Below are 19,024 nucleotides of genomic sequence, written 5' to 3' on the forward strand. Positions count from 1 at the left end.
GTACATTGCAGTGTCCTCAACAATAATTAACGATATCCGCAAATGAGATTTTCCCAGGTCAACAAATGTTTGCATGTTTATCTCAGGCCAAAGACAACCTTGTCTGAAAATGCTCGAGCTACCAAGGTGTGTTCAACTTCCCGATCCCACAGTACAAAATAATTAACAGCACACATTGAATGACATACCGTGACCAAGTTCCCTCCTGTTCATCCCACTGACTCTCCCAATCTCATTCGTGGCAAAAGGTGGAAACTGAAAGATAACAAAAGCCAAAAAGCGATTGCAATGAGAAATCATATAATCCTGCCAGTGTGAGTAAGCAAACTTTTCCATTTGGGGAAGAGGAAGACAGTATTACTTCATAATGCAGGAAGAAGTTGCGTTCTTTCACTCCACTGAAAGAAAAAGAATTTTTTTATTATTGAAACAAATGAATGCAAGCTCCTTATTTTTCCGTAACAATAGTCCACTGGTGCAAGCACTAAACATCTCCAACATAAAAACAAATGTCTGATCGAAGTCTCGAATATTTTCTCCTTGGGTTTGATTGAAGAGGATGATCCCTCGTGAGCATCTACCTCGTGGTGATAGATTTCAGGCTCGACTCGAGGGAGTCGAAGGTCACGGTGCACAAAACCTGTGAGCACATTCAGAGAAGCAACAATTATGGGCTTCGATGTTATAACAGCTCCAGGCTGACATTCATTCTGTAATTGGAGCAAAAACATTCCAAATGTAACTTTTACCTTTAAAGTGCAAAATTGACTCACAAGACATAAAAATGGTGTGAAGAAGAAAGAAAAGGAATGAAGACTGAAGGTTATCAGAATGGGGGGGGGGGAGAAAGCGGAGTGTAGTATAGGTATGTTACCCCTCCCCAGCCCCCACACTAAATTCCAATTTATTATCCACTTCAAGAATAAAAATGGAAAATTTACATGTCAAGAAAGATGAAAGCTAAATATAATTACTAAAATTTAACCAAATAAAATTGGTCTTAAATTTTTTATTTGAAATGCATAAAATATCAAAAAAAACAAACAAACAACAACAAAAAAATGGTACAGCACAAACCACATCTCAAACAACACATGTAACAAACTAAACCAGCAAGCTTGCACTGTACAGAATATAAAACCTCAACCACAGACTACACATGAAAACATGACAATAACAAGAAAAAGAGCAATCAGAGATTGCAGACCCTCACCAGGATTTCTTGAGTGGTGTATTTTTTTAGGTTTGAGGGTAAATCCAATATGGCTGCCAAACCATGTGATCCATATCATCTGTGTGAACCTTTTGTTCCTCATGGACAGGCAGTCATACGTGTAAAGTTTTGCCTCAATTTGTTCAGACACTTCAGAGAAGATTTTTGAAGGTTTTTTTTTTTCCTTGGTTCCTTGGGAAAAATAAGTTCCTTGGGCTAACTCGCACTCGGCGTGCCTGTGGTTACTTTGCTGATGGGTTTAATCAGACAGCAATGTTGCACCACAAACATATTGTAAGTCTCAAGTGAGTGTCAATGCGGATGTAAAATGAAGTAAAACACAAAGAAGGATCTTTTGACCTCCACCCGATATGTTCTCGTAAATGTATTGGGCCTGATATGTTCTCGTGGATCAGACATTACGTGGCAGAGGTATGCGCTCTACCGACTGCCATTCCAGTATAACATGTTATTGTGGTTGTTGTTCGTTTGCTCTTTCCATGTATTTTTATATATTTTTCCATTGCTTTGAGAAGTATTACATTTCTTTGAGTGTGTTCCTCTCAAGACCTTGCAAAGGGTTCTTGCCGTCATAGAATAATAAATCTTACCGTTGGAATGAGGAAGACATTGAAGCTCGAGGTACCACCTGTTCCTCCTCAATCCCGGAAATACAGGTTTTTAAAATAGGCAATTTTGTCATTTCAGGAACGAAATTTTGTTCCAAATAAATCGATTATGAGCTTTCCAACAGTACCATTTGTATTATTGTACAACAGCAGAAACTCTTTAGAATAAAGGATTATGAACAGATAAATTGGGTTCCCTTTACACACAGACAAGCTGGTGTACCCAATCAAGATAAGTAGGGTTCCCTCTGTTCCACCTTCTGAAACCAGCAGATAGAGAAAGTTTCAATACTATCTCTATAATCTGTTTCACTGTCCTGAAGAAACCATTGTCCTTAAGATCATGTTGACATGATCATTAAAGAATATGTCAGACGTCAAAACGAACCCTCTAATATCAGACGATCTACTCGGTGGGAAGTGGAATGAAACCTGCCTGGGTTTGGCCACGCTGGAAGATGGCTGAGCCATGAAGAGGTCTATAAAGATCCACTTCACACGTGATGGGCCGCAGATCACACAGATGTCGTCCGTCACACCTGGTCAAAGCAAAAAAACAAGGACATTAAAACCAAAAAAATAAAATAAATAAAAATAAAAAAAACCAAAGAAAAGAAGAGGGGGAACTAAAGAATATTTTCAGGTTATGTTAGACTTCGACAGGACACCGAGACAGACACAAGAACACAAATAACCATATTGCTTTCACAGGATACTTGAATCTGCATCAATTTAAAATTTTCAATTAGCTTTGAAATAAATTCCCTAACCGAGTAAATGACCGATTGATTTCATGATCATTTGGATCAGGAGCTTGGCTTTCGGACAATTTTACACTTGCACACAATTTACACAAATCTGAGGCAGGATCCATCTACTCCAAGCTTCTTTGTTGTAAATGACACAACCAGTATTTTAATACATCCCAGAAGACAACTGTGCTATCAAAAATACAGTTGAAGTTTTGCTTGTTGGAACTGCATGTGCAAACGGCCCAAGGACAAATTCCAAAAAAATGTAAAGAGGTTAGTGTATGAGTAAGTGATCAGAATTGTTTGTTGGTGACAAATTAACTGTAAAATATTGAAAAGGCTGATAAATTTTTGTGTTTAACCAAACAGTTCAATCTTCTTCTTCTTCTTTCGACTGCTCCCGTTAGGGGTCGCCACAGTGGATCATCCGTATGATCCGCATAGTGATTTGGCACATGTTTTACGCCGGATGCCCTTCCTGACGCAACCCTGGTCGCCTCTTACGACACAGGGATATGGTACACCTATTTTAACCAGGTTATACACCGGCCCAGTATACTGGTACTCATTTCGCCGACCTCGGAAGGATGACAGGCTGAGTCAACCCCCTGGTGTATTAATTCAGTGGCCCAACGGGGCTTGAACTCAGAACCTTTTGGATCCCAAGCCGCTGCCCTAACCACTGCGCCAACACCAGGCTCCAAACAGTTCAATCTATACTAATAAATGTCAGTGTGTGTGTGTGTGTGTATGTCAGAGTGTGTGTGTGTGTATGTCAGAGTGTGTGCGTGTGTGTGTCAGCGTGTGCGTGTGCGTGTGCGTGTGCGTGCGCGTGCGCGTGCGTGCGCGTGCGTCAGCGTGTGCGTGTGTCAGCGTGTGCGTGTGTCAGCGTGTGCGTGTGTCAGCGTGTGCGTGTGTCAGCGTGTGTCAGCGTGTGCGTGTGTCAGCGTGTGCGTGTGTCAGCGTGTGCGTGTGTCAGCGTGTGCGTGTGTCAGCGTGTGCGTGTGTCAGTGTCAGTGTGCGTGTGTGTGTGTCAGTGTGTCTCCTCCATAACTCCAAAACCAAAAAAAAAAAAAACTAGCAGCCTGAAAGTTGCAGGCATACAAAGAAAACTCCAATTAAGTGCAATTGGGTGTTTGGGTTAATTAAAACACCCCTTTTGAAGATAATTAACGACCGTATTTAAATATACCCTTCATCAGGAGATCCTCGGCCACCTCACTCTCTGGGTCTTAAGGCGTTTCCTGGGTAACCTCGCTGGAGTCTGAAGCCGCCATGTGTTTTGGCCTGCTCAACCATGCTCTGATTTGGAACAGGCCGCAACTTGGAAAAAACTGTTCATCATAGCTACAAATCACTACGTACATTGCAATGCTGATAAACGCCTGGAGTCGTCAAAGTTTGTTGCTTTAATTCATTTCCGCACATGCGATCACCACGAGTATCTCTTAAATTAAGGAGAATTACAAAATAATTTAAGCTCCAGAATCGAACTTACAAGCAGTTCCGACTCATAGAAAAGTGTTCATTTGTCCAATCCGGACATATTTGACATTTTGGGAATCTCCGGGAGGTGTGTGTTGAATATGGCGGTTCGGTGATTGCCAATTGCATGCCAAAGGAGCCGTTTCTTATCAACCGCTCAGTTAGGGTGCTTAAGGCAGCACTACAATATTTGCACTGTCACAAAATACTTTATCTAGATCGACTTGAACAAAGTTCAGGGCTACTCGCCTGCGTTGGCCACGTTTTGTTCTGTGGTGCAACAGTCTATGGCTGCCTCACCAAAAATGTGAAATTTCATTTTCCACGTTGTTTCCTGTTTTTGGTCTTTCATTATAAGACCCGTCACTTCGGCAGAGATAAATACAAATAAAAATTAAGCGTTTCACTTTTAAAAGTTTCTTCAAACATTTCGTGCATTGGTTGTCACATTAAATTTAAATGGTAAAGCCACTTGGCGTGTTCTTCAACATTCAATTGCGATACCGTGGTTCTACACTGGAGGTAGGAAGGCAAAATAAATTATATGATCACAAAGAGAAAAAAATTATTTTCAGCTCTGAAGTAAAGAATCGCCACATCATGGCAGGAAAGCTGAGAGGTACGCATGCTCACTCTGTGCATCCTGGATTTGAATCCCAACCCAGCTCTAAACTGTCATCCCGGTGTTTCACAGGCCGGGCGATTTATGACTGTGCATGTCGTCTCTCGGATGAATGATAAACTGGGCATCACATCGGCTGGAATCCCTAACCTCTCTCTCCCTCTCCAACCCCTCCCCTCTCTCCCAACCTGCCCCCTGGTCCCCCATCTTTCACCCCTGTTGAGGGGACTGTAGTTTGTATGAATCAGATTCGGAGCTGACTCAGGTGGGGTGCAAAGGTCGCTGCATGTAGGAGATGTTGGTTTTGAATTATAAACAAATGGTTCGTTTGTTTATAATATTCCCAGGGATGGTTTTTAGCTCACCTGTAAAGTAGTTCCAGGGAGCTTATGGGATGGCACGTCGTCTGTCCACAAATACTTGCAACTTCTTCTCAGAAACTACATACACGATTTCAATGAAATTTGACCACAACGTTCATCACCCGTGATGGCATAAAAAAAATATATATATACCATCAGAGATGGGGAATCCCCCGCCATTGAATGAAAAAGGTCATACATATTCCAGATAATGAGGGAGGTGAATTGGAAACAAGACACCATTTGGTCATCATCTCGAAAAAGTTCCCCAGGGGTGAGGAACGTAGTAACCAAAAATAATTGAAATCAGATAAGCAGTTTTCCATTATTACAAAAAACATTTTTTCAAGATGGCCGCCCCAGTCGGCCATCTTGGATCCAGCCACACCCAAAATCAATAGGGTTCTTTCTTTCCAGGTGGTTCATGTGTGACCCAAATTTCAAATCGATATGGCGAACAGTTTATGAGTTATAGCACTCACAGCTAATTAATGTTGACGTCCAGACGGATGGACGGACGACCTGGGTGACAACAATATCCCCCTTCCACCATGCGGCGGGGGATAAAAACTGGGTCTGAAGGGGTCTACAGAGGGAGTTTACGGGGGAGGGGGTAGGTTAACCCTCCCCCCCTCCCAAAAGAGGTATTTGCTTTCTTCCCAGATGATACACGCAATTCCGATGAAACTTCACAACTTTCATCACCCATGACATACCAAAGTTTGTTCATGACATTCGCAAAATCTGGCTCTAAGGGGATTTAAGAGGGATTGCACACCAGAATATGCATTTGCTTTCTTCTCCAAAACTACACATACAATTCTGATGAAACTTGACCACCATCTTCACCACCCGTGACGTACTAAAGTTTGTTCACGATATTAAAAAAAAAAAAATTCGGGTCGAAGGGGTTCTATGGGGGAGTTACCCCCCAAAATATGTATTTGCTTTCTTTTCTGAAACCACAAACACAATTTCGATGAAACTTCACCACAACTTTTATCACCCATGATGTACCAAGGTTTGTTCATGGCATTAACAAAAAAATCCAGAGGTATTTATTTTCTTCTCCGTTATATATTTTGTGGGTCATCCATGCCTACCAGTGGTTGCCTGGTTATCTTATCCAGCCACTACCAGATGAGCACCCAGGGGTATTGCCCCTACGTTTAATAACACTGTGAGGTTCTTTGTCATCATTCCTGTAGGTCCAGCTGTCACTGGTATAACTTTGGCATTCTTCAGCTTCCAGGATCTTCTTGCTTCATTCTTGAGGTCTTGGTGTTTGGTCATTTTCTTGATTCCTGCATCGTTTAGTCCATAACCACTGCTATTAACCCCTCAATCAGCAATGCCTTCTCTTTTTTTATACCCAAGTATGATATCTGGTCGCAATGCTTTCTTTTCAATGTTCAAGCTCGATGGGATCATTATATTGTACGTGAGCGGTAAGTACTTCCATGTTTTCAGTGATTGCTTTTGATTCATGGTCCCACAAATTTTCTGGAACTGGGACATCAAAGTTTTTGCAGATGTGTCAGCATATTACATTATAAACTCTGTTGTGTTGTGTGTACAGCTGTTCTCACATGAGTTTGTTTTTGTGTGCGTGTTCAGTCATAAAGCAGAACATATCATTTTCTTTACTAACCCCACCTCCCCACCTCCATCCCTCTCCCTCTCCGAACATATCCCAGGCTGAATAGTTTGCATTTTGTATCCCACTGATAGGCCGGATCTGGATTCGGACCTGAACCAAAATTTAATCCGCTTGTTCTAGTCATCAAACCAACTCATCCACCAAATGTTCTCATAATCCGTCCACAACTTTTTGAGATATCATGTATATATCGGATGCGGTGCCATCTCTCAATGGTGAAGAATCACTTCAGAAATTTAAAAAATATTCCCATATACGAATAACAGCCAAAAAATTGCTACATATTTTATGCGTCTTCCAATGTTGGTTGCGTATACAAAGTTTCATTAAATAAATGTTTTAAAATGTACCTGTAATTGCATTTTTTGGTATTGGACCTTTTGGCTCCACGCCAGAAGGCGGGGCCAAAATGATACTGCTCTTACACCTTCTTGTCATGGGGTCATCATAACTACCAAGTTTAGTAAATTTCTGCACAACCGTTTATGAGGAGATCGCATGACGGATGGATGGACAGAGATGGACCCGATTACAATATCCCTCCCCCCCCCCCGCTACCCCTCGACCCTCTTTTTATTATTATTTTTCTTCAAAAAGCATGGGGATAATAAAACAATATAAAGGGTGTAAAACCAAGAAAATGGTATCTCACCTCCTTGATTCATCCAAGATCATGTTTCGAAAAATGTCCCTAACCATGGCAGAAAAGACCTCCATTATGTCAAATGGTTCTGTCTCAGGAAACTTGTCTACAAAGAAAAACAGAAAGAAAAATCAAACAAACAAACAAAAAAACACGTGCAAACAATAATTTAATTGATTGAAATTTCCAAACCTCTTAAAAGCTATATTACATTCAAATACCAAACTCAGGGCTCAAGGCCCAAATAAATCCACAACTGCCTAACACGATGGAGGTTATCACCACAGATAAGGCATCGTCAATGTGCATCGAGAATACGTGTGCCAGAATACCTCCACACACCTCGAAGCTGTTCCTCTGCTTGCAAACGGATTTTATTCACAGCCTCGTCCCTCGATATCTGCAGGGAATATGAGAAAGGGTTGAAGCTTTGGCAGCCATGCTAATTTATGACTTCAAAATAGGATGGGTGAGGGGATCTCTGATGTGGACATAAAAGTACAACAATTAAACACTGGATACATTAACTTGCAGAATAATTGTGATTGTTAATGATGTAACTGTCATCATAAAATTAAATTCCTTTAATCAATTGTCAAGGGGTCTTTTTTTTATTTTTTACAAACACGTTGTAGGGAGGTGGCTTCTTCTTCTTCTTCTTCTTCTTCTTCTTCTTCTTCTTCTTCTTCTTCTTGCTTCTGGTAGCTTGCCTGCTGGGTAGCTTTCATTTTGTTGTGGAGCAACGATGCCGCTGATGCTGTTCCCCTATACCAGTACACTGGTACTCATTTTGCCAACCTCGGAAGGACAGGCTGTCAACCCCACCTGGTGTTCATTCAGTGGCCAATGGGGCTTGAACTCAGGACCCTAAGATCCCAAGCCAACCACCCTAACCACAAAGTCAACAACAGGCTTAGGGAAGTGGAAAGCTAATCTTAGACGAGAAAGAGATGTGAGAATAATAGGAGGGTAGGGGAATGTGGGGGCAGAGAAGGAAAATACGTTTGGGAGGAAATGTAATGGGAGCAAGGACGAAAAGAAAATGGCACTTATGAAGTGTAGGGTGATGCGAGTCAAAAACTGTGCCATATTTGCATCCACAAGAAACACCTGATCCCTCAAGGTGTAACCAGAGGAGAGGTGGAAATATATTTAGTGCCGTGCTAGTAATTCCCCCTCTCTTCAGCAGGGGTCAGTACACCACTTGCAGTGTGCCATGTTTACTGGCGAAATCACAAGTCGTCTTCCCACAATCACAAGGTGATGGGGGGGGAGGGGGAGATTATTTTGTGCCCATGACCTGACCCTGGGTACCACAAGGGCGTATGCAAAACTTTGGTGGAGATCGGTCCAGTCGTTTTCGATTCCATAAATATCAGATGTGTGCGCATGCATGCACGCACGCACACACACACGCATGCACCTTTATATAGTAGGGTAATAAATAAAAGTCCACTTGATACCGATGTGAGGAAATGTACTTGCAAAAGTGCTCTCACCTTGTCGTGTGTCACGTCATTCAATACTTTTAGAACACTTGAACCTGCGAGTCTGCAAATGAACAAAGTATGCATCAGCAAGGATACTTTTCACTGGTTTTGCTGAACATTTTGGATGGAATAGGCATAAATGATTAGTTTTCTTCTGGATGGTTGAGTATTGTCTTCTTGCAAGCTTATTTCCACCAATCAATCCACTCCACACGATGACATGCAAGTACTTACTCCCGTGCGGCATCGAGCAAGTCCTTCTGGATGCTGTACATCTTGGGCACGGTACGCTTCTCCCGCCCAACTTCCATTGCGAGCTGGTCCAAGGCAAGAACCACCTGCTGGGCATGCTTCACACCGATCTTGATGGCATGGCATAGCTGAGGTTGCAATATATTTTCTGCCAAACCTTCAAGCATTACTGCATTTCAGGAACAGACAAGGCAAATTTGATTAAAGTTCACCAAGCATTACGATCAGTGTGATGTTGTCATTGTGACAAACCTCCGCATCACTTACCTACTGTACTACGTGCTGCTCCAGTCACCACGAGATTTAGGGAACTTTGGGAAAGCTCCTTGCGGGATGGGTTCACCACAAACTCATCCCCCACCAAACCCATACGAACTGCTCCTGCATAAACCCAAGCCACAAAGAGAGTCGTCAAAAAGACGAGGGTTTTACATGATCGTAGTTTTATGATGAACAAACATCACAGGGAGAAAATTTAGGTTTCACACATAGAACTAGTGATGGTAACACTGACCCTGCAATGATGAAATGGAGCTCATTTGAAAGGACTTCTTTTCCAAATGCAACGACAGGTGCCTTATGCAGAAGTTTCCCCATTTAGCAGAGTTATGTACTTGATTGCATTTCAAAGGAATACATTGGTTATGAAAACCAATCTTTTTAACTAACATGCACCAACCTCAATTTGGTTGCATTCTCATCTTTTTGCTGCATACAGGTATGGGATTGGTGGAAAACAGGTCAGTTCAAAACCTTATTACCTGGGTTACATGTTGCGGCCGTTTGCAGCACCTTTGTACATCAGCCTTGATTTGATCCTGCCACGTTTTGACAAACCTGGTTTGAAGTCATACCTTTCTCTGCTGCTGTGAGACGGCAGTGGTTTATGATCTGTAAGCTACCGATTCACATATGCTGTTCCATGGGGCTGCTACGTCACGTATTTCGCTCAGCCAATCATCTTGCTTTATGACCCTCAGCCATTTTGGATCAGGGTTACTCGTGAGCGAGTGGACTCTTTTATAAGCCGTTTGCAGTCTTGTGAATCCGGCCCCTGTGTGAGCCGCATTTTACTGTTGTATCTTCGCTACGTCACCCTAAAGCAGTCGCGATCTTGTAAGTGCATATATTTCATGTGATAGAAACTTTTTCTGCCCATCAGATAACTTTAATTATCGAATGATCGGTGTGACCTGCGTCTCCATCCCAATGCCAGGATGAGGTTGATTGGGCTACAGGATGTTCTTTATTATACCGAGTCTGTTCATATTTGCAGACCATTATTACGATTCGATGGTCTCGTATGTCCACATGTCAATTTAATGAGTAATTTGGAAGAAGAAGATTAATTTGGTGTGATAGCTTTATGATTAGCATGCATCGTGGTAAGCCATGCTGACCTGTGCGTCTCGTATGTGGAACTTTGCAGTGCATTTTGTTTTGTTGCAAGTGTGGGGGAAAAATTTATATTAATGTATTTTAAATTGTAACAAATGGAGTTTCAGAAATGTAACTTTTATGCTGCAAATTGAATTGGCTGTCATTTCTGGCCAAAAGACTTTTGCCCTAAATGATAAGAAATGTGTTGTTCTGGAGCAGAGTGACCGAGCTGATAAATGAACCTTTGCTTAGAAAATGTACAAAGTGGCTTTTCGTCGAAAGGACACGTCTACAGTCTGGGTGAATATCCCCCAACCTCTCTCTCATGGAAGTATAAATATTTTGAAAGGCACATTGTTCTCAGTACGATCACGTGAGGAAGTATAGTTTCTCAGTGGCTCGTACTCCTTGGAACTGACCAAGTACCAAGTTAGAATAAAACTCTCTGATGTAATGTAGAAGTGAATTGAATCGGGTTGGTCTAACTGTTAACTAAAATAAGAATAAATGAAATAGAACCAAATAATATTGCAATCAAATGGGGATTCTTAAGTTCATTGTACAAGGGTGAGATGTGTATGGTGTATAATTAGGAAATAAATTGTTTCACAAGGAAGGACTTGTGTGGACATCAGTTTTATCAGTGTCGATAGGGTTTTTGTAGGGTTTTATAATCAAATCGGCAAACGTTAAACTCTGTCTGAAGTCAAATAGGATTCCACAATCGACCAGTTAGAATCCTTCAGGAGGACAACGATCACAACAAGGTGGGTTAAAAAAATCCACATCAGTTGGTGCCGTGACTCGGATTCGAACCGACGTTGGTGCGGTGCTCGTGACCGGAGGTGCTTAATCTGCCGGAGGCAGTGCCTGGAGGAACGACAAGTGCTTGAGCGAAGGTAAGGGAGAGCGCTCTCAGCAGGTAACGCATTTCGAACAAAGAAAAGTTCATTGTCAGATAATTTTATTGAGAGAAAGAAGAGTATCTGGTGGAGAGAGTCCGTTTTAAAGTAAACAATAAGTACTGTAGTTGTTTTAGAAAAGTGCTGGAGAAGAAGAGGAGTCAGATGACAAGAAGAGGCTCGTTGAGGAGCCAGATGCGTAATTAAATAGGCATGATGAAGCGACATGCCACATGTTTGCATTGATACGGACCGGCTGTGAGAGAGAGGCCGAGGACACGGCTGAGACGCCGAGATAGGGTTAAAATAGATAAACATTGTAAGTTACCTGTTTGTAAGAGTTTTAAGAGTTACTTTTTGTTCATTGAACTCACTGGAAGTTTGTTGGCAGTGAGGTTGTTATATTATATTGTATGGAGGTTTTACGGATTTGTAAATGCAATGATTTGCACGAAACGTTTTGTGGAGTGCCGGAGATGATTAACCAGCTGGGAGCATGGTTGGTGATTTGCATTGAGATGCGATGTGTTACTGAGAGTAAAAAATGAAACTTGTGCGATTCCAATATTCACTGCAATGAAACGTGTTCTGTTGGGATTTTGACGATATTTTAACTCGTGCTGAGTTGAGCTGTGGGTCTGTTTGAAATGGCATGTTATACATTCTTTGCGTTGCATTTCCACGCGAAGGTCGCAAACTACACTGTGTGAGACCCCCTCCACTCGATCTGTGGGGGGTGGCATATCTTTACACTGAGTCTTTGTTTGAGCCTTTGCTTTAGGTGTGAAATTCGATTCATATGCAGATTCAAGAGGATGAGATAGAAATGTGATTGGTATTTGTCACATGATCACACGCGAGTCTATGAGATGCAATGCTGTTTAGTGTATGTGTTGAAGCCATGACAGAGTAATGCTAAACTGTGGGTTTTGCCTGTCAGAGTTTTTTTTCCTTTTTCTTCCCACTGGATGTGGAGAGAACTTCCTGTTCCTCGTTCCTTGGTGTTTGTGGTGCACCCTCTCTACTGAATGTTTAAAGTGAAGTCCATTTAGGAAAAAGTGTTGAAGTTTTATTTTACAACCATCGGGATTTTGAATAAATTGTGAAATAACAATTGTGAATGTGGATATACTGTATGTGATTTAAATGTAGAAACGTGATTTGGAATGATTTTAATGATTTGATGATGTTTAGCACGTGGGGCGATTTCGCAGATAATAGATGATTCCCTCGGATGGACGTTGAAATATTGTTTTATTCGTCTACGAATGTTGAGGTTACCTGAACTTGTGCTGGGAAGGCAATGGCAAACAACCCAGTGTAACCATTTGATTGATTCAGTCAAGGTAAATTCATGATTTAATTGGATAGATGCTGAAGATTAAATTTTTCATTTATGGATTTTAAAAGGAAATATTTTGTTTTGACCAAAAAGTTGTTTAAGAGAGTTTGGATGTTTATTAGTCTGAAGTTTAAGATGCTTTTCCAAGACTGGGATAAAGATTGTGGAGGGTGAAGCTGCATGTTTAGACAGTGTTTGAGCTGCAATATAAATGATATTCGCCTCATAACAGATTTGACAATTTTTGAACAACTGTTTAAAATGATTTATTTGTTTTGATAAAAGAAAATCGATTCGTAATTGAGAAGGTCGGAGGAAGTGATAGATGGTTTGTGTATGTGAGTTGGAAAAATGGCAGCATGTTTGCTGTTTTGGTGAGAGAGAAGTGGATAGATGGAGAAATGTCAGAGATTTAAAATGTCGATGGAAATAGCAAATGAGATGGATGTTTTGAGTATACGTACAACTGGGATTTCTGTATATTTTAGCATGTTGTTTTGGGAAATAACAAGGAAAGGGATTAAAATATTGATATGACATATAATGCAAGTTAAATGCTTCCATAAGAATCTTTGTTAGTCTTGTAGAACTACATGTGCCCATGACGTTTATTGATTGGTGTTTACTTGATGCTTTGTTTGTTTCGGAGTGTTGAAAGCAGTCTTTGAAGCAATGTACGATTTCATCTAAATGAAGTTTCCACACAAAGATTGGACGATGGGAGAAGCCAGATTTGGGTGATTGAGCATTCAACACATGATTATCCCTCCCCTTCCTGAGGAGATAAGATGGAGCAATGTGGGAAAAGAAAGAAAAAACCCACTGAGGAGAAGGTTGAGCAAAGTCTTAACGTCGGCGTTGTGTGGTGCCTGCATGGAGGAATGTTCTCAGCCACACTCTCGATTGCCGCTCTGCAAATACATCGTGAACTTGCTGTGGTTGCTTCAATGTACGACAGGCCTGGAGTTCCACACTGCGCTCCTTCAACCCAGTGTCCGGCCCAAACTTGTACTTGCCCACATCTACCTTCTCCTCAGCTCAAGGAGTGCTTCGATTGTGTTTCCCGTTGGGTGCCGCTCTATCCACACCCTGACCTGTTTATCTTCTGACTTCGGGTAGCATGTTTCCAATGTGTGACACATGCTGATGAACAGGCCATAAATTAAATGGAAACTCACTCATTTTCTGATATGAGCACACGCTGCCATTGTTGATTGAACTTGAATAATGGAAATCTTTTCTTCTTCAGGAATGGGACATGGTAATCATGTGTAAGAAAAATTATTCAAATTTTCCTTAAAAAAAAAAACGGGGGAGTGTGGGGGAAAAATTTATATTAATGTATTTTAAATTGTAACAAATGGAGTTTCAGAAATGTAACTTTTATGCTGCAAATTGAATTGGCTGTCATTTCTGGCCAAAAGACTTTTGCCCTAAATGATAAGAAATGTGTTGTTCTGGAGCAGAGTGACCGAGCTGATAAATGAACCTTTGCTTAGAAAATGTACAAAGTGGCTTTTTGTCTAAAGGACACGTCTACAGTCTGGGTGAATATCCCCCAACCTCTCTCTCATGGAAGTATAAATATTTTGAAAGGCACATTGTTCTCAGTACGATCACGGCCGTCCTTCGCGGTCTTTGAGGGCGAATCTGCATGGAAGAAAGGTCATAGTTGAACGAAGACACGAATGAAAGATGTGACACCTGCTTCATCAGTAATCTTTTATAGCAACATTGAAAATCGTCCTGGGGTGATCAGCCAAGTTAGACGGGGTATTACGAGCGTCTCTGAAGGAGCAACAATACCCGTGACATTACTTTTCAGAATTTTCTCACCAATGCAGATCCAAATATCAATGGATGAATTTGGACAAAACTTGGCAGACAGGTTGGGTGTGTGACAAGGACGAATTGATCGATTTTGGTGAAGATCTTGATCTGATAATTTATTGATTTCTGAAGCAATTTTTCACCATTGAAAGATAAGGACAAAAACGATAAATAGCATGATGTTTCCAAAAGGTTATGGACAGATGACAAAACATGGTGGAAGAGTTGGGAAGGTGAAAAATCACAAGCTGATTTGATTTTGGTTAAGGTCTGGATGCAAATCCGGCATATCAGTGGGATAAAAAGTAAAACTGATTTCTTCAGTCCAGTGGAGGTATGCGCTGTTCTCGGCAGTCTGTGCCACTGAAAGATAAACCAGAAGTTTACAGTTTTCTGAGTTTACTACACCGGCTGAGCAATCGTATCAAAATCTGACTTCACACACTAATCCCGACCACACTGAGAAGACAAACGCAAATCACTCGGTGCATTTAATTGGACAGGAAACTTTTTGTTTTATTACTTACGAAATCTAAAGATTTCGTAAGTATATTGATGACTTCCGTCATGTTTGTGTGTTTGTTTGTTTGTAGGCACGATAACTCGAGAAGGAAGAAGCTACCAATGTCAAATTGCACCACGTGATTTAGGAGGGCGATGGCTAGTACTGATTAGATTTTGGTCAAAATAAGTCAAAGGTCAAGGTCACAGTGAGGTCAAACATTCGATTTTTGATGGTTTGGTACAGAATCATCGTAGAAACTTCTGGTTTGCGTCGCTACCTTCTCTCGAGACAGCTTTTATTAGACAAGGTCAGAGGTCAAGTTGACGATTTCGTAAGTACCAGTCTATGACTGCTTGTTACTTACGAAATCTAAAGATTTCGTAAGTATTGTTACGAATTCACACCCCGCCGGCGTGCGAACGACCACGTGTAACCAATAGCGGCCGCTTCGCCCACTGAACGTGCAATTCAGTCGTGACCCTCTTGGAACGACGCCGGGAGCTTGTCACGGGTGGGGGTTTAACCTCACCACAACTCAGTCCACATTCTACCCACGCAAAATAGGGTCCAATCGCCGATCGATTTACCTAAGTACCCGCGCGAATAGCGTACTGAGGAGTTGTACCACGCCACAGGTCGACTCCGGACACGAACCGCTTAAGCGGCTCGTTCCGTGCTACAGGGATAACCGAGCGGAGTTATCGTCGACCTTGACGGTTCAGATTAGTTACCGGGTGTTTTAAACCCACTATTAATCCCTTACGTGATGCAAGATGGAGATTCAAATAAAGGAAAGGACGCAGCGAAACGGGGAACAATTGGACCAGCACATTTATTCTGCGCCACACGGCAGCACGGAAGGCAAGTATATCACAGTCAAGCAAGAAAACACAATAAAAGCAAGCGAAGACACACACACAGATCACAACTGAATAATGCAATTCACACGGCAACACGTAAAACAGTTCTACTTCACCAGACTGGCGCCACACACACACACACACACACACACACACACACACACACACACACACACACACACACACACACACACACACACACACACACACACACACACACACACACACACACACACACACACACACACACACACACACACACACACACACACACACACACACACACACACACACACACACACACACACACGTTTTCACAGAACCCAAAAGAAATGGAAGTCGCGACTTCCCTGAGCGTGTCGAGTACTTGGGGACCGTAACTCCGTGTCCCTCCGGCGTGGTCCACTGGGCTCGTGCCTCGCGCCTGCACGTGTCGTCCGCTCGACAGGAACGAACGAACCGAACCTCAACCTCTTCCTCCGAACGAACGAACCAAGAGCAAGGACTCTCCAACACTCTCGACAATTCTCCTTCAGGGACAAGGGAACAGGGACTCTCCACAACTCTCGACAATTCTCCTTCAGGGACAAGGGAACAAGGACTCTCCACAACTCTCGACAATTCTCCTTCAGGGACAACCGAACCGACGACCAGGGACTCTCTTCGCCCACCCTTTTGTAGGGTGGGGCTCCGTCCTTCGCTCCGCCCTGCCCCGTTCTTGACTCCTCCTTCCTTCGAGACACTTCCAGAAATGCCTCGAAGGGGGGCGTTCCTCTCCCCCGGCCGCGTCACACCGCGCATCCGCCAATCGGGAGAGGACGCGCCACCCCCTCCCCCTTTCTCACCAAGCGCGGGGAAAAATGGCGGGAAAACCCCACAGGCGTTGTTGGTTTTCTTCTCCACGTGCCGTACGACGAGGGAAGGAAGATTTGGGCGGGAGATATTTGCGCGGGCGTTTTGGGCGGGAGATCTTGGCGGGAGATATTGAAGAGGGAGTTTTGGGCGGGAGATGCCCCTTTGCACCCTTGTTACTGCTGCCACTCCGCTCCTTTCATCCTTCCCGCAGAGATAGTGACCGCACGGTGCTCGTTGAATGGCAAGTGGCGAAGATGGCGGTAGCGTAGTTGTGGAAGGTGGCATCGTGGTGTGAATGGCGTGATTGTTGGCGTCGTGTAGTGAATGGCGTGATCGTTGAGATGTTTGTTGTGGCGATGTTCGTTGTTGTTCTTGCACCAAAATAACGACAGCAAAAGAAAAACGGCTAATTGAAGAATCGCAGCCTGAATGGATCACATATATTCCCCCGATACAACGGGTTTGGGCTAACTACACATGGACTTATCGATATATCTCACCTGAGGACCCTTTATGGTGTATTGCGAATTTCCACAGCCGTCACAGTATATTGATGGCTTCCGTCCTCTGTTTGTAACTTGAGAAATCTAAAGATTGTGTAAGTATATTGATGACTTCCGTTTCTGTTTGTAACTTATGAAATCTAAAGATTTCGTAAGTATATCGATGACTTCTGTCATTTGTTTGTGTGTTTGTTTGTGTGTTTGTGTTTGTTTGTAGGCACGATAACTCGAGAACGGAAGAAGATCCCAATGTCAAATTACACCACGTGATTCAGGAGAGTGATGGCTGGCGCTGATTAGATTTTGGTCAAAATCGGTCAAAGGTCAAGGTCACAGTGAGGTCAAACATAATTCCGTAAATTCATGTGGAGAAATGGAATATTTTTGCTTCGCTTGACGTTACGAGTTCGTTTTAACTTCGATTTTAATTTTGTCTTCGGTTTCTGCGATCGCTTCGGACGCTTAAAACTCGGTTGTCGAAATTCTGGTAAAAATCGGATGTTTTGGAGACGTTTGAAGATTGTATAAAAAATATTTCACTCGCCACGTCACGGCTCGTCACGTGGTGCAGTGCGCTCGAGCAGACGCGGCGTTGATCACGTAAAGGTTTTGCGTGTGCGTGCTGACAGTGTTTTCGATAAAGATGGTGTTTAAAAGTCATTTTTTATCCCAATAAAGGTTATCCTCGCATGCCTGACTCGCTAAGCCGTCGGATAATGTAAAGATTGTTGGTGGATGGCCGAATATTACGGTTTTGTGACTTTGATAAAATAATATTGAATAATTGCGTGGAGAAATGGAGATTTTTGCTTCAGTCGACGTTACGAGTTCGTTTTAACTCGGATCGCAATTCTGTTTTCACTTTTGGTAACGGTTAAGTATGCTTAATTCTCGGTTGTCGAAATTCTGGTAAAAATCGGATGTTTTATGAGATTTATGTTGGGTGTCGTTTCTGAAGCTGAACTGAAGATTATGCTAATGAGGGGGATTGTAACACACGGCATTACGTGCTCGTTTTAAAGTCAATTTCAATCCTGTCATCAATTTTGGAAAAAGTGAAGTATGCTTAACACTCGGTTGTCGAAATTCTGGTAAAAATCGGATGTTTTATGAGAGGTTTGGTACAGAATTATCATAGAAACTTCTGGTTTGCGTCGCTACCTTCTCCAGAGACAGCTTTCATTAGACAAGGTCAGAGGTCAAGTTGACGATTTCTTTTGTACCAGTCTATGACTGCTTGTTTGTGTGTTTGTTTGTAGGCACTATAACTCGAGAATGGAAGAAGCTACCAATGTCAAATTACACCACATGATTCAGGAGGGTGATGGCTTGTGCTGATTAGATTTTGGTCAAAATCGGTCAAAGGTCAAAGTGAGGTCAAACATCCAAAACATGATAACTCAAGAACGGAAGAAGCTACCAATGTCAAATTACACCACGTGATTCAGGAGGGTGAGGGCTCGCGCTGATTAGATTTTGTCAAAATCGGTCAAAGGTCAAGGTCACAGTGAGGTCAAACATTCGATTTTTGATGGTTTGGTACAGAATCATCGTAGAAACTTCTGGTTTGCGTCACCACCTTCTCTCGAGACAGCTTTTATTAGATAAGGTCAGAGGTCAAGTTGACGATTTCGTAAGTACCAGTCTATGACTGCTTGTTTATTTATTTATTATTCCAGGCTGTACGGTTCATGCAGGAGCTGAGACACAAATCCCACATACATGAGAGGCAACAGCAT

The 19,024-nt window shown here is 42.4% G+C and overlaps 1 protein-coding gene across 1 annotated transcript in view; it reads right to left on the reverse strand.

The window, feature by feature from the left end:
* The window catches only part of PNPT1 (polyribonucleotide nucleotidyltransferase 1), a 61,098-nt gene that overhangs the window by 22,763 nt on the left and 19,311 nt on the right, over positions 1-19,024 (reverse strand). The window contains exons 8-16 of the mRNA XM_085857860.1: positions 9,376-9,489; positions 9,091-9,277; positions 8,866-8,917; positions 7,709-7,766; positions 7,376-7,472; positions 2,279-2,381; positions 582-640; positions 362-398; positions 189-255 (exon numbers count right to left, since the gene is read on the reverse strand). Of these exons, the coding sequence (XP_085713986.1) occupies positions 189-255; positions 362-398; positions 582-640; positions 2,279-2,381; positions 7,376-7,472; positions 7,709-7,766; positions 8,866-8,917; positions 9,091-9,277; positions 9,376-9,489 (774 nt within the window). The remainder of the gene's footprint in view (positions 1-188; positions 256-361; positions 399-581; positions 641-2,278; positions 2,382-7,375; positions 7,473-7,708; positions 7,767-8,865; positions 8,918-9,090; positions 9,278-9,375; positions 9,490-19,024) is intronic.

The sequence above is a fragment of the Eptatretus burgeri genome, chromosome 15, assembly GCF_056783735.1.
Source record: "Eptatretus burgeri isolate ZD-2024b chromosome 15, Ebu_testis_v1, whole genome shotgun sequence".
NCBI classification, from domain to species: Eukaryota; Metazoa; Chordata; class Myxini; order Myxiniformes; family Myxinidae; genus Eptatretus; species Eptatretus burgeri.